The following is a 15,558-nucleotide window of genomic DNA, read 5'->3' on the forward strand; positions in this document are numbered from 1 at the left end:
TCAGGTATGAGCTGGCTGTTAGGATCTGGTAAGAAGTACCTCCAGACTCCAACCGTTTTGGCTTTCAAGACCTCTCCATCCTGGAAGCCTGGCTGGGAGCCCTACTTCCATTAGGAGGTGAAGAAGGGGAGTCCATGGGACTGTGGCTCTGTGAGAAGGGCTTCTGCTGGTGGGAGGGGATGAGCTGAGTACCCAGCTAGCTGGGTGAGTGGTGCAGGTACATGTGTCCCCATGTGCTGCACCCCCATACACACTGGGGCTGGAGTTGCTGCCCATCACACCTGGGTGTCCTCACAGACACTGAACTCACAGGGGCAACAGCTGGACATGGGGAGAGACAGAGCAGGGTGGGGGAGGGGCAACTCATCTGAGCTGGGTCTACCCACTCAGTGATCCTGCCTGTCTCCTCCCAGATGGGAAGGAGCAGCCCGTGAGCCCCAGGGAGGGGAAATCTCCCAGAGCAATCCGCCCCTAATCCCCAGGCTGGTCTCAGGCTGGAGATGGCGGCTGCAGAGCCTGGGAGCTTGGGCACACCTGCTCGCAGACCCCGGCTTCCCTTGGCAAGCCCAGTGCTGCCCAGGGACTGTGACCCTGGCGGCCTGGCCCAGCCCGTGGAAAGCTGGAGCCTCAGAGGTCCTGGCACCCTGTCACCAGCACGGCTTTGGGAAACGGTATCCACACAGGTGAGGCCACTGGTGGGCTGGAGGAGAGAAGTTCACTGGGCAGGGTTGGGAGAAAGCCAGGCGGCTTGGGCTTGCCCTCTGGTCTCCCAAGGTGTGGCCCCCTGTCTCTGTTCCGGAGAAGTCTCTGTGGACAGGAGCAGGGAGGAGGGAGGGAAACACCAGGCCTCCAGGCTTAGGCTGAGGAGTGTCGCAGGAGGGCCCCTGGGATTAGGTCAGGAAGTCTGGTGCAGGAACGTGGGTGAACCCTGGCACAGATGCCTCTGGAAACCAGTGGCCATGTGTCACTTCTCTTGGAGCCAGAGGAGCTTCTGTCTACATAGAAACATTGACAGGCAGAAGGGGCATGAAGGTCAGGTGAGCACTGACCCCAGGTGGACAGTAGAGAGTTCAGAAGGAACAAGGTGCTGGGTGCCTGGAGCTTTTGGAGAATTTGCAGGATGGAGAATGGAGGAGGCTCCAAGGCTGGAGGGTAGCTCTGGGCCCACCCAGGAACCCATGGATGTGAGGAGGCATAGGAGTGTGCAGGACATTTGTGTCCTGCACACTCCTATGTGCACTCCTATGTCCTATGTGCAGGACTCCTATGTGCAGTGTGCTTTTGGAGAATTTGCAGGATGGAGAACGGAGGAGGCTCCAAGGCTGGAGGGTAGCTCTGGGCCCACCCAGGAACCCTGATGTGAGGAGGCATAGGAGTGTGCAGGACATTTGTGTGGGAAAGGGTATTTTTGTCAGCAGGGCAGGGGATGAATAACTGAGGGGAATGGATGGATTTGGCCAGAACCATTGGCTGGGCCTGTCAGAAGGGATGAAAAATGGAGGGCTAGGGGAGGATAGAGGGAAGAGGGTAAGGTGAGGGCCAGGTGGGAGGGAGGACCTGCCTGCTGCAGGCAGAGGCCTAGAGGAACCTCCGCCCCAGTGCTCAGCTGCCTCGAGATTGCATGTGCTGCCTGAAAGGATGAGGAGTGCATTTCCCCGTCTGTGCTCCACACCTCGAATCCCTTGTTGCAGCATGCAATTCCTTGTAAAGCCTCTGAGGCCATGCCAGGGGGGAAAGGGCACTACGGGAAGAGCCGGGGGCCCTCGGGCTCCTGCCCCTTGAGTTCCCCTTGTGGTAGCTGGGGCCTTGCTGGAGGAGTCTTTTACCCCGCTGTACCCCAGTGAACAGACCTGGGTATACACACCGCCCCACGTGTACTCCAGTAAGTGCCTCGGCATTTGCCTCCCTGCCTCTGGAGAAAAGCCGCTTAGGCTCCCAGGCACCAGTGGGACCGCTGGGTGGGCCAGTACCTCCCCCCTCCCGGCCCCCCCAGCCTTCCCGCATGGGGGCAGGGGGTGCATGGGTCAGCTGTGATGGTGTGTCCAGAGCTGAGACTGAGCAACTGCGACTTGCCCTCACTTCCTCACCAGGAAGAGAAAGAGCCAGCAGCCCCACAGGCTGTGCCTGCTGGTTTGGGAGAATTGGGGTAGCCCCTGACTCCAGGACCAGCGGTTGGGATCATCTCTCCAGCTCTGGCTGGAATATCAGGCTGGTGTGGGAAATGTCAGGTTCCCTCCCTCTCAGCTTCCCCATAAGGTCAAACTTCCTCTGTAGGCAGAAGGATTGGAGCCGGCCATCAATGTTCCTTTCCACCTGGCCCTGGCTTGCCTCCCTTTCCCTCTGGGGACTCGTAGCGAAGTGATCCTGAGTGTTCTCCATCCCGAGAGGGGTGCTCAAATCAGAGTCATTGGGGTCAGAAGTCAGCAGATGGAAGCATCTCTACTGAGTCACGTGGACCCCACCGCCCCCATCACGCTTGGCTCCTGGGCTCTTAGCCACTGGAAGCCCAGGCTGCTCAGGAGCAGCATCCTGCATGGATCTCTACCTGCTTGGCCAGACCCACAGACCCTCTTGTTCCCACCCTGGGAGGGAGCCTGAAGGCTACCCTGCTCTTCTGAAGGGGAGCATAGAAGCTCCAGGGCTCTTCTTTTCCTCCCTCCCTTCTTGGTCTAAGAGTGACCTTAGTGTTGGCTTTTCGATCCCTGAGCAGAGAGCTAAGACAAAGTCCTCATCTTCTGTGTCAGCCTACCCTGGGGACCTGAACAGTAGTACTTGTAAATCCAGGAAGGGGCTCTTGTCCCCTGGGAAGGAAGTCAGGCTGGGAGCCCTCTGCAGGCCCGTGGGAGCACAGGTTTGGAGCACACAACTCCTTCCTTGTAAGTGGGGCTTGTTGGTGTGGTTCACCCTAAAAAACGCTTCATGTATTTATTCCATTGCTGAGCAAAGAGAAGCACAATCCACATTTCACAATAGCTGGTACCCTCTCCTCCCTGCACAGTTTCATGTGAGCCTGGATGCTTTCTGCCCGTTTCATGAACCGTGTGCTCCTGGCCTCAGGGATCCAGACGGCTGGGCTGCTTGGTGTGCAAGAGAGAGCCGTTGTCCCATGTCCAGACCCAGGTTAATAGAGGACATGAGCTCAGGCCTGGGAGGAGGTGGGAGCCCTGGGAGGCCCACAGGAGCCGGGGGGGGGGGGGGGGGGGGGGGGGGGGGGCCTGGGAGCTCCTGTAATCTGGCAGCCTGCCTAATCCGGCTTCATTCATAACTGCCAGAAGGGGGCAGGGAGGAGAGTCTGAGGCTCTGTGAGGCCATGTGGAGGGGGTGCTCTCAGGTTCAGGCAGCAAGGGAGAGGAAGAGAGAAAGTTGGACCCTGGACACTTTAGACAACATCCCATCTCTGGCTCTTCTAGAACATTCACCAGAACTTCTTGGACCTCAGTCACTGTTTAGAACGAGGTCTGTGACCTCAGCCCTGGCTGGTAGGGACTGTGAGCGGGGAGCATGACATGCCTTCCCTGGGAGGGAATGGCATCATGGAAGGAAGCACAGCTCTCCCTCCAGCGTTCTCCTCTTGTAAGAACTTGCCTGGTCCATGCACAGAGGTTAATCTTGGGGCAGGCACTTCAGGAGAGGGGGCTGGAGAAGCCACAAACTCCAGGTGTGTTGCTGGATGCTGGGCATGGGCAGAGGGCTGGGTGGCCTGGGCCGAGTGAAGCTCTGTGATGGTTTTGATAGAGGAGCAGTGGTGCCTTTGCAGCCCACTTGCTGCTGTGCTCTAGCTGAACCCAGGGAGTTCCCGCTAGGGACCAGGGGTTGAGTGATCCGTACCCCGTCCCAGGACAGGAGGTTGGGAGTGAGAAAGAACGTTTACTCTGTTGAAAATGAGAGGGTAAGTTGGAGGACCCAGATACCCTTTCACAGACCCACCCTGTGACAGCACCTTAGTTGGAGCTGTGGCCAGAGCTGGCAGTTGGAGGACCCCTCACCTTCCACATCCAGGTTTTACAATCTACCCCTCTGTCTAGTTCCAGAAGATTGTCATCACCCCCAAAGGAAACCCAGATCCGTTTATCAGCCACTCCCCACTCCTCCCTCACCCCCAGCCCCTGGCCACCACTAATCTGCCTTCTGTCTCTATGGATATAACCATTCTGGACATTTCATATCAATGGAATCTTTCAGAAAATGACCATTTGCACCTGGCTTCTTTTGCTTAGTGTGGTATTCTCGGAGTTCATCCACATTGTAGTATGTAACCGTTGTACTTCATTCCTTTCATGATCAAATGATACTCCACTGTATGGATATACCAGTGTTGTTGGCCTGTTCATTGGCTAATAGACATCTGAGTTGTGTCCACCCTTCAGCTATTGTGAGAAGTGCTACTACGAGCATCTGTATATAAGCACTTGTTGGAACACTCCTTTTTTTTTTTTTTTGAGATTTGTATTTATTCATGAGAGAGAGGCAGAGACACAGGCAGCGGGAGAAGCAGGCTCCATGCAGGGAGCCCGACGTGGGACTCGATCCCGGGTCTCCAGGATCAGGCCCTGGGCTGAAGGCAGCACTAAACCGCTGAGCCACCCAGGCTGCCCTGGCACACTCATTTTAAAAGAATTTTTACATGTTTATGTTTTTTAAGATTTATTTATTTTAGAGAGAGAGTGTGTGAGTAGGGGGCAGGGACAGAGGCAGAGGGAGAGAGAGAGTCTCCAGTAGACTCTCAGAGTCTGATTTTATCCTCCTGACAACCCTTGGAGGGAGGTGGGGTTACCTCCCTTTTTCAGATGAGAAGATGGAGTCCCAGAAAAGTTAGTGACCTACCCAAGGGCACATAGCTTGGGAGGGATGGAGCTAGGGTCTAAATCCATGTCTGACTCCAAATTTGGTGCTCTATCACCCTGCATAGGCTCTCTGCCCTGTCTCTGTGCTGTTCTTTTTATTTTTGGTTGAAGTGTAATGATCGCACAGTGTTGTATTAGTTTCAGGTGTATAAAGTAATGATTCAACTCTATACATGATTCAGTGCTCACCATGATATGTATACTCTTTGTCCCCTTCACCTGTGTCCCCTATTCCCTTCCACCCTCCCTCTCTGGCAACCACAAGTCTGTTCTCTGTATTTAGGAGTCTGTGTTTTTGTTTGTCTCTTTTTTGCTTTATTTGTTTTGTTTCTTAAATTCCACGTGTGAGTGAAATCATATAGTACCTGTCTTTTTTTTTTTTTTAAGATTTTATTTATTTATTTTCATGAGAGACAGAGAGAGAGAGAGGCAGAGACACAAGCAGAGGGAGAAGCAGGCTCCATGCAGGAAGCCCGACGTGGGACTTGATCCCAGGTCTCCAGGATCATGCCCTGGGCCGAAGACGGCACCAAACCACTGAGCCACCAAGGCTGCCCCATACAGTACCTGTCTTTCTCTGACTGACTGACTTCTCCTGGCATTATACTCTCTAGATCCATCCGTGGCGTTGCAAATGGCAAGGTTTCACTCTTCTTTTTTTTTTTTTTTTTAAGATTTTATTTATTTATTCATGAGACACACAGAGACAGAGGCAGAGGGAGAAGCAGGCTCCCTACAAGAAGCCCAATGTGGGACTCGATCCCAGGACCCTAGGATCACGCCCTGAGCCAAAGGCAGACACTCAACCACTGAGCCACCCAGACGCCAAAGGTTTCATTCTTCTTTATGGCTGAGCAATATTCCATTGTGTACATAAACCGCTTCTTCTTCATCCATCCATTGGTCTGTGGACACTGGGGCTGCTTTCATCCTTGGCTATTGTAAATAATCCTGCAATCTTATTGCTTTTCTTTGTGCTTTGTGTTTTGTGTGTGTGTGCTTTTTTTTTTTCCCCCAAATCTGTTTCTCCTCTTCTGCTTTTTCCATCCATCATACTTTTTCATCTTATGCTTGACTTTTCTTCCTTTCTTAAAGTATTCTTTCTCTTTATATACTTCTGCCTGCTGTCAGTCACCTCCTTGACTTTCTGTCCCTTAATAACTGTCTCTGTCCAGTCCTGAAAGGGCCCTCCTACTGTCGGGGGGATGGGGGGTATGGAGAACTCTCCACCTTCCTCCACCTCCAACATGCGCCTTCCTCTGTGGAGGAGGAGGGAGAGTGGAGGTGTTCTGTGACTGGGGGTGCCCAACAGGATCTAGGTGTGATAGATGCCAGTGGAGTGGCAGGAAGGAGCTGGTGTCCTGCTATGGGGCCCTCAGGCTCGAGTCTGGGTCCCAGGACAGGGAAAAGGGGCAGATGAGGGGGCCAGGACCCCAGTCTCGGGCCACTCCAGCCGCCCATCAGGCCCCAACGCATTTTCCCAGGAATGTCTGTTCTCCTCCCATTCATGGGTATTTCATAGCCGGCTTCCACTCTGCCTTCCCATTTGTAAGCTAGACACACTCTAAATCACAGGAGGAGACACACCAAGCTGCCAGAGGAAAGCCAAGATAGGGGGAGAGTTGCTATTTTATACACCCTCGGAGTCCTAAAGCACTTCTACTTTTCATGGCATCCCTTGTCTCATTAGCTCCTCCCACACCCCTCCCAGTCGCTGCAACAGATGCTCTATTCGATACAGAGACAGCAAACTGCCTAGCGCCAAGCATCAAGCCAGCTTTCAGCCAGACCCAAAAATTCACTTTTTGGACGTTTTGTCTCCCACAAAGAAGGCAAAAGAGAATTGAGCCTCTTTAGAAGCACAGTGGCCTTAAAAGAGGACCAGATTATTTAATCTTAAAAGTCTGGGCACCTGGGGGGCTCAGTCAGTTGAGTGTCTGACTCTTAATTTCAGCTCAGGTCATGATCATAGGGTTGTGGGATCAAGCCCTGTGTTGGGCTCTGTGCTGAGCATGGAGCCTGCTTAAGATTCTCTCTGCCCCTCCCTCTCCCCCCACCCGCCACTGCTCACTTACAAGTGCTGTCCTCTCAAAAAAAGTCACGTGTTCCTAGAGAATTTAATTTTTTGTTCAATATCTATGCTGTGGTATCAATATTGAGTGAATTGGTTGGTATAATCTCTTAATTAAAATTCATTTCCCACCCTCCCCACCCCAAATTGTGCTGCCTAGATCCAAACAGCATTTATGAGTGCGTTCTGTATGTCCCTCTGTCCCTGGGCTAAGTGCTTGCTAGACATCATGTGTAATCCTCACAAAGACCTGAGAGTATCTCCCCATTTCTCAGGTGGGGATACTGAGAGCCAGGGCAATGGAGAGATAGGCTGTCTTGTCATCACTACAGGAATAGCACAGGATAAAGGGGTTTAGGGCAGCCTGGGTGGCTCAGTGGTTTAGTGCCGCCTTTAGCCCAGTGCATGATCCTGGAGACCCGGGATCGAGTCCCATGTCGGGCTCCCTGCATGGAGCCTGCTTCTCCCTCAAACCTATGTTGTGTCTCTCATGAATAAATAAATAAAATATTCTTAAAAAAAGAAAAGAAAGGGGTTTAAATAAGTCAGACTAGTGTGACAGACTTCGGGACGGTTTATTTATTTATTTATTTATTTATTTATTTATTTATTCATTCATTCATGAGAGACACACAGAGAGAGGCACAGACACAGGCAGAGGGAGAAGCAGGCTCCATGCAGGGAGCACAATGGGGGACTCGATCCCAGGACCCCAGGATCATGCCCTGAGCTGAAGGCAGATGCTCAGCCACTGAGCCACCCAGGCGTCCCAGGACAGATCATTTAAAGTAGACTGTGGAATTGGCTCCTCTGGTATACAACGTCAGAAAATTGGAGGAGCCAGATTCTGAAGGTATGAGCGCCCAGAGGGAGGGCCAGGGGACACCAAGGGAGACCCAGAGCAGACGTGAGGGGAGAGATTGGAGAAGGGATTGGCGTTGTCCCCAGTATCCCCAGAGGAGCTGTGACTTGAAAAGGCCCCAGAGGAAGCCCACAGAGGAGCACCCTCCCCTGGCTCCTGGTTTTGGCAGGGCTTCTGTTTTCAGTAGTGTTTTCCAATAACTGCACCTCGGCAGAAGCCGAGTCCAGTGACTTCTGCCTGTAATTGGCACAGGCTGCTTCCGGTTCCGGTGTGTGTGATCGGGCTCTTTCTTTGTGTTGAACCCCTTCCCCCACACATACCTCATCCCGCCCCCCACACACCGAGAGCGAATGATCCGACCCGGCCGTACTGGGGTGTGCTGTGTGTAAAAATACATGGGGTTGAGCCATTTCCTGCTGCTTCCGTTCTTGCATGGCGATAAGACACTGGGGACCCAGCTGCGGACAGAGAGCTCCTCCAGCAGCTGAGGGGGAGCCGGCTGTGGGACAGCTGGACTCGGGCCCACCCGCTTTCATCTGACCCCCGTTTCCCATCTTTCCTATCTCCTGCGACCTCTCTTTCCTTTTTCCCCACCAGCCCCATCCTTTCTTAGCCTCTCTTCTCTGTACCACCCTGATGTACTTGGGACGCCTGCTTACTGGTGTGGAAAGGGACTATCCTCTCCTTCCTGCACATTTGCCCCCTCTGAGCTGGGCCCTGGTACCCTCAGGCCCCCCAGACTAGTCCCTGCTTCCTCGGGCCCTGGTCAGCAGGGCTGGTGGGGGTGTGTTCTTCTCCTGCATCTGGGAGACCAGGCAGGGCCGGGTGCCCCCACCATCATGAAGCGGAAGAGATTGCCAACAACTGGAGACAGCTGGAAGGTGATGGACAGGCTGGGTGGGGTGTCAGCAGAGGCAGGTGACCTGCTGAACTGCATTAGGGAAGCCGGGGTGGGGAGGGTGGCGAGGCTTCCTGCGCCTGCATGGGGCTAAAGTATGGGCTTCAGAGGGAGAGGCCTGCTCAAGGTAGGAGGCTTTTGGAGAGGTTGAGTTCAGAGGGACAACTTGTCTCATCCCTAAGAAATCAATCTCATGACTCCATTGAAGCCTCAGATCGGCTCGGTCCATGTGATGGAGCATCAAGAGTTCTGGGCCAGAGGGTCCATTTTTCATAGCTGTATGTCCCTGAGCAACTATTTGAACTCTCTGGGCCGAAGGAGGGATAGATCTACCTTGACTGCATTTCAGGGGTGTTGTGAGGATTTAGGTAGATCACAGACGTGAGAGCCCTTCGAGATGGCACCTGTAGGGCCACCCGGCTGGCTCCGTTGTTGGAGCATGGAACTCTTGATCTCAGAACTGTGGGTTCGAGCCCTGCGTTGGATGTAGAGATTACTTAGAAATAAAATCTTGCTTTTTAAAAAAAGGTACTCGTAAAAGGAATCCTATGGTGGTGGTGGTTGTCATTTTGGACTCTTGCCTTGAAGCTTCCTATTCATCCTGCACTGTCTTCCAGGCAGAGAAACCAAGTCCAGGGGTGTCCACGGACACATGAGAGAATCCTGCTGTGTTCCCTCCCGTGGTTTCATGATTGAACCATGCCTACCTTCTTCCCCAGGTCGACAAGGGAGACCTCGGAGCCCTGAGCCTCCCCGGAGGTCCTAGCCATGGTGACACTGATGGTCCCATCAGCCTGGATGTGCCAGATGGGGCCCCAGACCCCCAGCGGACCAAGGCTGCCATTGACCACCTGCACCAGAAGATCCTGAAGATCACCGAGCAGATCAAGATCGAGCAGGAGGCGAGGGACGACAACGTGGCCGAGTACCTGAAGCTGGCCAACAATGCGGACAAGCAGCAGGTGTCACGCATCAAGCAAGTGTTCGAGAAGAAGAACCAGAAGTCAGCCCAGACCATTGCGCAGCTGCATAAGAAGCTGGAGCACTACCGCCGGCGGCTGAAGGAGATTGAGCAGAATGGGCCCTCGCGGCAGCCCAAGGACGTGCTGCGGGACATGCAGCAGGGGCTGAAGGACGTGGGTGCCAACGTGCGTGCGGGCATCAGTGGCTTTGGGGGTGGCGTGGTGGAGGGTGTCAAGGGCAGCCTCTCGGGCCTCTCGCAGGCCACCCACACCGCCGTGGTGTCCAAGCCCCGGGAGTTTGCCAGCCTCATCCGCAACAAGTTTGGCAGCGCCGACAACATCGCCCACTTGAAGGACCCTCTGGAAGACGGGCCCCCTGAGGAGGCGGCACGGGCGCTGAGTGGCAGCGCCACCCTCGTGTCCAGCCCCAAGTACGGCAGCGACGACGAGTGCTCCAGTGCCAGCGCCAGCTCAGCCGGGGCAGGCAGCAACTCCGGCGCTGGACCAGCTGGGGCGCTCGGAAGCCCCAAATCCAGCGCACTGTACGGGGCCCCCGGAAACCTGGACGCTCTGCTAGAGGAGCTGCGCGAGATCAAGGAGGGGCAGTCCCACCTGGAGGACTCCATGGAGGACCTGAAGGCTCAGCTGCAGCGGGATTACACCTACATGACCCAGTGTCTGCAGGAGGAACGCTACAGGTAGGCCCATCCCCAGCCACGCTGCTGCCCCGCCAGCCCGGCCTGAGGCCACAGCACCCTGGTCAGACTCTGGGCTGTGGAAGCACAGGGACGTGCACGCAGAAGGGCCTGAGGCTGCTGGACAGAGCCAGGGGAGGCCCCAGGACGCCTGCCTCTAGGCTGGTAGGAGCAACTGGAAGATAGGGTTGTGGGACCTGCTTATGCAGAGAAGGTGCGGCCTGTCTCAGGAGCTTCCAGTATCCCTCCTTGATGGTTATGGGGTCCGTGTACAGCAGGGGAAACTGAGGCAGGAACCAGCTATGTGGCCTCTCATCTGGAAGGACTAAAGAGCACAGACTCTGGAGCCAAGTACCTGGGTTCAAACCCTGACTCTATTTTTTTCCTTTAAGATTTTGTTTATTTATTTGAGAGAGAGGAGAGAGAGAGAGAGAGCGCGCGCACATGAGCAGGGGGAGGGGCAGAGGCAGAGAGATGTCCTGGGCTCAAACCCAGAACCCTGGGATCATGACCTGACCGAATGCAGGTGCTTAACTGGCTAAGCCACACCAGTTGTGTCTCCCCACCACCCACCCACCCACTCCTAGCTCTACTATTTATGTTGAGCAAAGTAGTTAATGCTCCCCACACTTAGTCTCCTTGTCTATACAGTGGAAATAACATGAATCCTTCCTCCTAGGGTTAATGAAGGCTAAATGAGTCCAAATCTGTAACATCAAAGTATATAAACTGCTGGCACAGTCAGTTCACACATTTGACTGAAGCTGGAGTCTCTGGTCCCTCCTTCCCCTCTGCCCCCTCCGCCCTTTTGCTGGATGCCTCTCACGTGGGATTTGGCATTTGCTCTCTGGGATTCTTGGCGATCTTTTCCCTAATTAGCACCTTTCCTTTTTCTTCCTTATATACATGAAGAAGGTTTGGGAACTTAAGGGGACACCCTGCCTGTAAACTAACTACCCCGTGTAAGAGATGTTGTGCTTGCAGAATAGGAATCGTGTCTCTGTATCACCATATCCCTGGTGCCCAGGAGAGCATCTCAGTCCAGGGCTCAGAGGCTCACATTGAAGTCCCTGAATCCCTGACTCCTCCATTCATGAGCTGTGTGATCTTAGGCAGGTTCCTTAACCTCTCGCTGTCTCAGTCTTCTCTGGGATGACACTAGGATTTACCTCGTGGAGTTGAGGGTGGTAAAGATCTCTGAGATAATGTGGGTGGAGTCTTGGCACAGTGCCAGCACAGAGGCAGGGCTGTGTATATAGTAACTTTTGTTGTCCTTGCTGTTAAAACTGGCATGGGGCAGAACACGTGTGTTGGGCGGGTTGAGAAATGAAGTTGATTCTGGGGAGAGAAGGGAGGTGAGGGGGCTAAGACTGGTGCTACTCCTTGCCCCTTGCCAGGTATGAGAGGCTAGAGGAGCAGCTCAATGACCTGACCGAGCTTCACCAGAATGAGATGACCAACCTGAAGCAGGAGCTGGCCAGCATGGAGGAGAAGGTGGCCTATCAGTCCTACGAGAGAGCACGGGACATCCAGGTATGACCAGAGACCAACCCTGAGGGGTTGGTCCAGCCATGCTGAGAGAGCTGGCTGCAGCCAGAGACCAAGGGCTTTACACAGTGGGGCTGATGGACACAGGCTGGGTGGATGGGCTGCGGATGGAGAGGACGCGCAGGGCAGGGTGGAGAGTGGAGCAAGGTAGGCCCAGGCTGGCTTTGTGCAAGCCGCCTGGCCAGGGCCACCCATGCCCCCAGCTCTTTGACGGCAGCCTTGCCAGTGAATCGTTGGGATTTCCAGGGCCTAGACTACCCAGAAAGGAAGCTCCCGGGATTGGGCCAGTTGTGCCTCATCTCCTTGTGCATACCACACACACCCCTCGCCACTCTGATTTCCTGCCATCCCCCAAATAGTTGTAATTAGAGGACTGGCCCCAGCCACAGCTGATCCGCCTGTCCCCTGCCTGATCTTTGCCAGGGGCCCCCTGTGCGCTGTCACCTTCTCTGGGGGGCAGGTAGGGACGGCCTGGGGGGGCCGGCCCACCCTGAGCTCCTGCTTGCCCACCCCTGCAGGAGGCTGTGGAGTCCTGCCTGACCCGGGTCACCAAGCTGGAGCTGCAACAGCAGCAGCAGCAGGTGGTACAGCTAGAAGGTGTGGAGAATGCCAACGCGCGGGCCCTGCTGGGCAAGTTCATCAACGTGATCCTGGCGCTCATGGCCGTGCTGCTGGTGTTCGTGTCCACCATCGCCAACTTCATCACGCCCCTCATGAAGACACGCCTGCGCATCACCAGCACCGCCCTCCTGGTCCTCGTCCTCTTCCTCCTCTGGAAGCACTGGGACTCCCTCACCTACCTCCTGGAGCACGTGCTGCTGCCCAGCTGAGCGGCCAGCCCACCCCTGCCCCGTGTTCTCCCTGGCCCCGAGGTGGCTATGCTTCTCCAGGAGGGACCCTGGGATTCCCAAGTCCCTTGGACTTCTTCATGTGTCTGGTTTGGCCTCTTGCCCAAACTGTCCATTCCAGCAGCTCCTGCCCCCTTCTCTGTTGCTTCTGTCTGACGCCTTCTCCCTGCTGGCCTGAGGGGAGCTTCGAGTGCAGCCCTGCCCGGAGACAGTGGGGACATCTGTGGCCAAACGGAGCAGAGAAGGACACTGGGATGAGCTGTTCTGATTACTTCCAGTCACACAAGGACTTCTCCCAGCTGACTCAGGATGCAGCAAGTCAGGAAAGCCAGTAGGAATAGGCGCAGGAGAGGGCCCTGCCCCAGCCCTCAACCCTTCTAGGGAAGAGCCCAACCTGGAAGCTCTACAGTTCCCTCCTGCGGAGAGGGTCAGGGTGAAGGTCAGAGGGCAGCGGTGGGAGCAAGGCTCTGCTGGCCTCAGAGAATGCCAGGGGAAGAGGGTAGGCCCCCCCCACCAGCCTCCGGGCACCTGCTCAGTCCATCCCTCCTTCCAGAGCTGGTTTGAGATTCACTTCTGGGCTGGGCCTTTCCCAGGATAGAAGGATGCAGGCTCTGGAGGCCAGGTGGGGTGTGGCTTTTTGAACTTGTGTTTTCCCTGTGATTCTTTCTGCCTGTCACTGGATCTGCTCTTTTCAGGGAAACAGGCCCCAGGGGCCCCTGAGCCTCAGCCTAAGCCCTTAGGCCTCTGGGAGCATGTTGGATTCTATTTATTTATTTATTTGTTCCTTTGTACCTGATCCCCACTGAGCTCCAGGGAGAGGGCCTGCCCCCATCCTCTCCCGGAAGCCAGGGCTTATTCTTGGCTGTCCGGCACTTCCATACCATTTCGCCTCTGGATAATCCTGGCTGGGGGAAACGGGGCAAAGCCGCCCAGCCCCACACTCCCAAAGCAGCCCCTCAACCAGGATGGGAGGAGCGTAGCCTCTCTTTTATACATCTATTTATTTTGTATGTGTGTATTTGTGTGGAGGAGGTTGTTTGTTGCTTTATTTTTTTAAGGCTCTGGAGTGTTGTGTATGGTTTCTCTTCACATCCCAGCCTTCTTCCCACGGGCACTTCCAAGAACAGAGGGCATTTCTCGCAGAATGAAAGAGAAATCCCCTAGAGCGGTGAATGGTCGTGCCTGTCAGCCATGGTGGACCTTCCTGAAAAATAAATATCCTCTAAATTTTCAAAGCATCCTGTCTAGTGTTGGTTGATGGGGCCATCTCCGTGGTAACCACCGGGTCTCTCCTTGCATCCAGGGATTCTGGGTAACAGACTGGGCCTCCCCTGTTGGCCTGAGGCCACCTTCTTCCAGGATCCCACACTAAACAAACCATCATGCACTCTTCCCGTCCTGCTTTGTGCAGACAAAGCTGTGGCCTCTGTGATAGGGAAGTGAGATGATGCCACCCTCTCCAGCCACCAGAGCACTTTCCAGGGGGAGGGGATTGGGAGAGAGATGCCAGAAGCTTCAAGACCAGCAGCTGGAAGCCAGGACAGCAGCGGGCAGGCCCGGTGTGGCCACGAGAGGGCAGCAGAGTCCATACTCCCCCCTCTTCTCAGGGTTCAGTCCCAAAGAGGAGCGTCTGCTGGAGTTACCTGGACCTTATCAGCCCCAGCACAGATCACTAGCTCACCAGGAGCCAGGAGCCTCAGTGAGGCCCTCGATCTACCCCTGTGGCTGCAACTCCCCACCCTGGCAATTACAGGCACTCACAGAAGGCCCTGGCTTCCCAGCAGGAGCCCTGTAGGACCTTGGGGTGTGTGTGTGGGGTGCCTCCTGACTCTTCCTAGTGAGAGGAGGAGGGACCCACTCCTGAGTCCTGGCCCATAATCACACCTGTGGCCAATTTCCTATTCCCTCTCTGGCCTCAGTTCCCACATCTGTAATGGGAGATGGATGCAGCAGCTGCTCATTTCAAAGGGCTCTGACATTCTGTGGTTCTGCGGGTCTGAGAAGTCACAAATTGCAGCTGTATTTGTGGCCTTGGGCTCCAGGGGGCCCTGGGAGTCAGGGACCACTCCGCACCTGGATCAGAGAGAGTGCCATGCTGGCGCCTCCAGGAGAGAAGCACTTAATTCATCCTCACCCTCTGGAACCCTATAGGAGTTTCAGCAGGTGACCTTACAGGGCCACCCAACACTTGAGCAATGCTGGGCCCCCGCACCCCCCTTCTCTTCAACCACACACACACACACACACACACACACACACACACCTCCCTTGGGGGCCGCATTCCTGGGCCCCAGGTGGGGGGTAGCTGCTCCAGGCTGCAGACATTTCCCACATTCCTCCCCAAGGTCAGGTGCCTTCCCTGCTTGGCTCTTAAATGTCACTGCCAGTCCCAGTCCACATTTAAAGGGAGGAGGGAGGAACGAGGGAGGGCAGGGGTCATTCTCAGCTGATAACTAAAGCTGCGAAGTGACAAGTCCAAGAAATGACAGATCAGCCCCAGCCACAGAGTCATCTGCAGAAAGGATGGAACCGTCCAGGCCTCGTTTTGACGAGGGAGGCATCCAGTAAAGCCCTGCTCTACCCTGACTGGGCGTTGGGTTTCGTTCCTCTGATGGCCACCAACACTTCCTTGTTTGTGTCTGAGCCTCTCTTCCCTCCGTAAAAAGGGAAGGGGACCATTGCTCCCACTCCAGCCCTGGCTCGTCCCACCTCGGGCTCCCAGGGTGGCCTACTCTGCAGGGGACCGGCCTCCTCCAGACTGCAGGACCCACAGGGGCAGGCTGTGTCCCAGGGCCTTCTTATGCTGGAGGCCTTTCCCTCAAGTCTTAAG

At 55.1% G+C, this 15,558-nt stretch overlaps 1 protein-coding gene across 3 annotated transcripts in view; it reads left to right on the forward strand.

Moving 5' to 3' along the window:
• Positions 1–13,966, forward strand: part of TMCC2 (transmembrane and coiled-coil domain family 2) — a 40,762-nt gene extending 26,796 nt beyond the window's left edge. For all 3 annotated transcript variants that reach the window (XM_025991391.2, XM_025991392.2, XM_072759425.1), the window contains 3 exons: positions 9,395–10,335; positions 11,730–11,865; positions 12,399–13,966. In XM_025991391.2, the coding sequence (XP_025847176.1) occupies positions 9,395–10,335; positions 11,730–11,865; positions 12,399–12,710 (1,389 nt within the window). In that variant the 3' untranslated portion in view covers positions 12,711–13,966. The remainder of the gene's footprint in view (positions 1–9,394; positions 10,336–11,729; positions 11,866–12,398) is intronic.
• Positions 13,967–15,558: the final 1,592 nt, after the last annotated feature.

This window comes from Vulpes vulpes, chromosome 5, assembly GCF_048418805.1.
Source record: "Vulpes vulpes isolate BD-2025 chromosome 5, VulVul3, whole genome shotgun sequence".
Lineage (NCBI taxonomy): Eukaryota > Metazoa > Chordata > Mammalia > Carnivora > Canidae > Vulpes > Vulpes vulpes.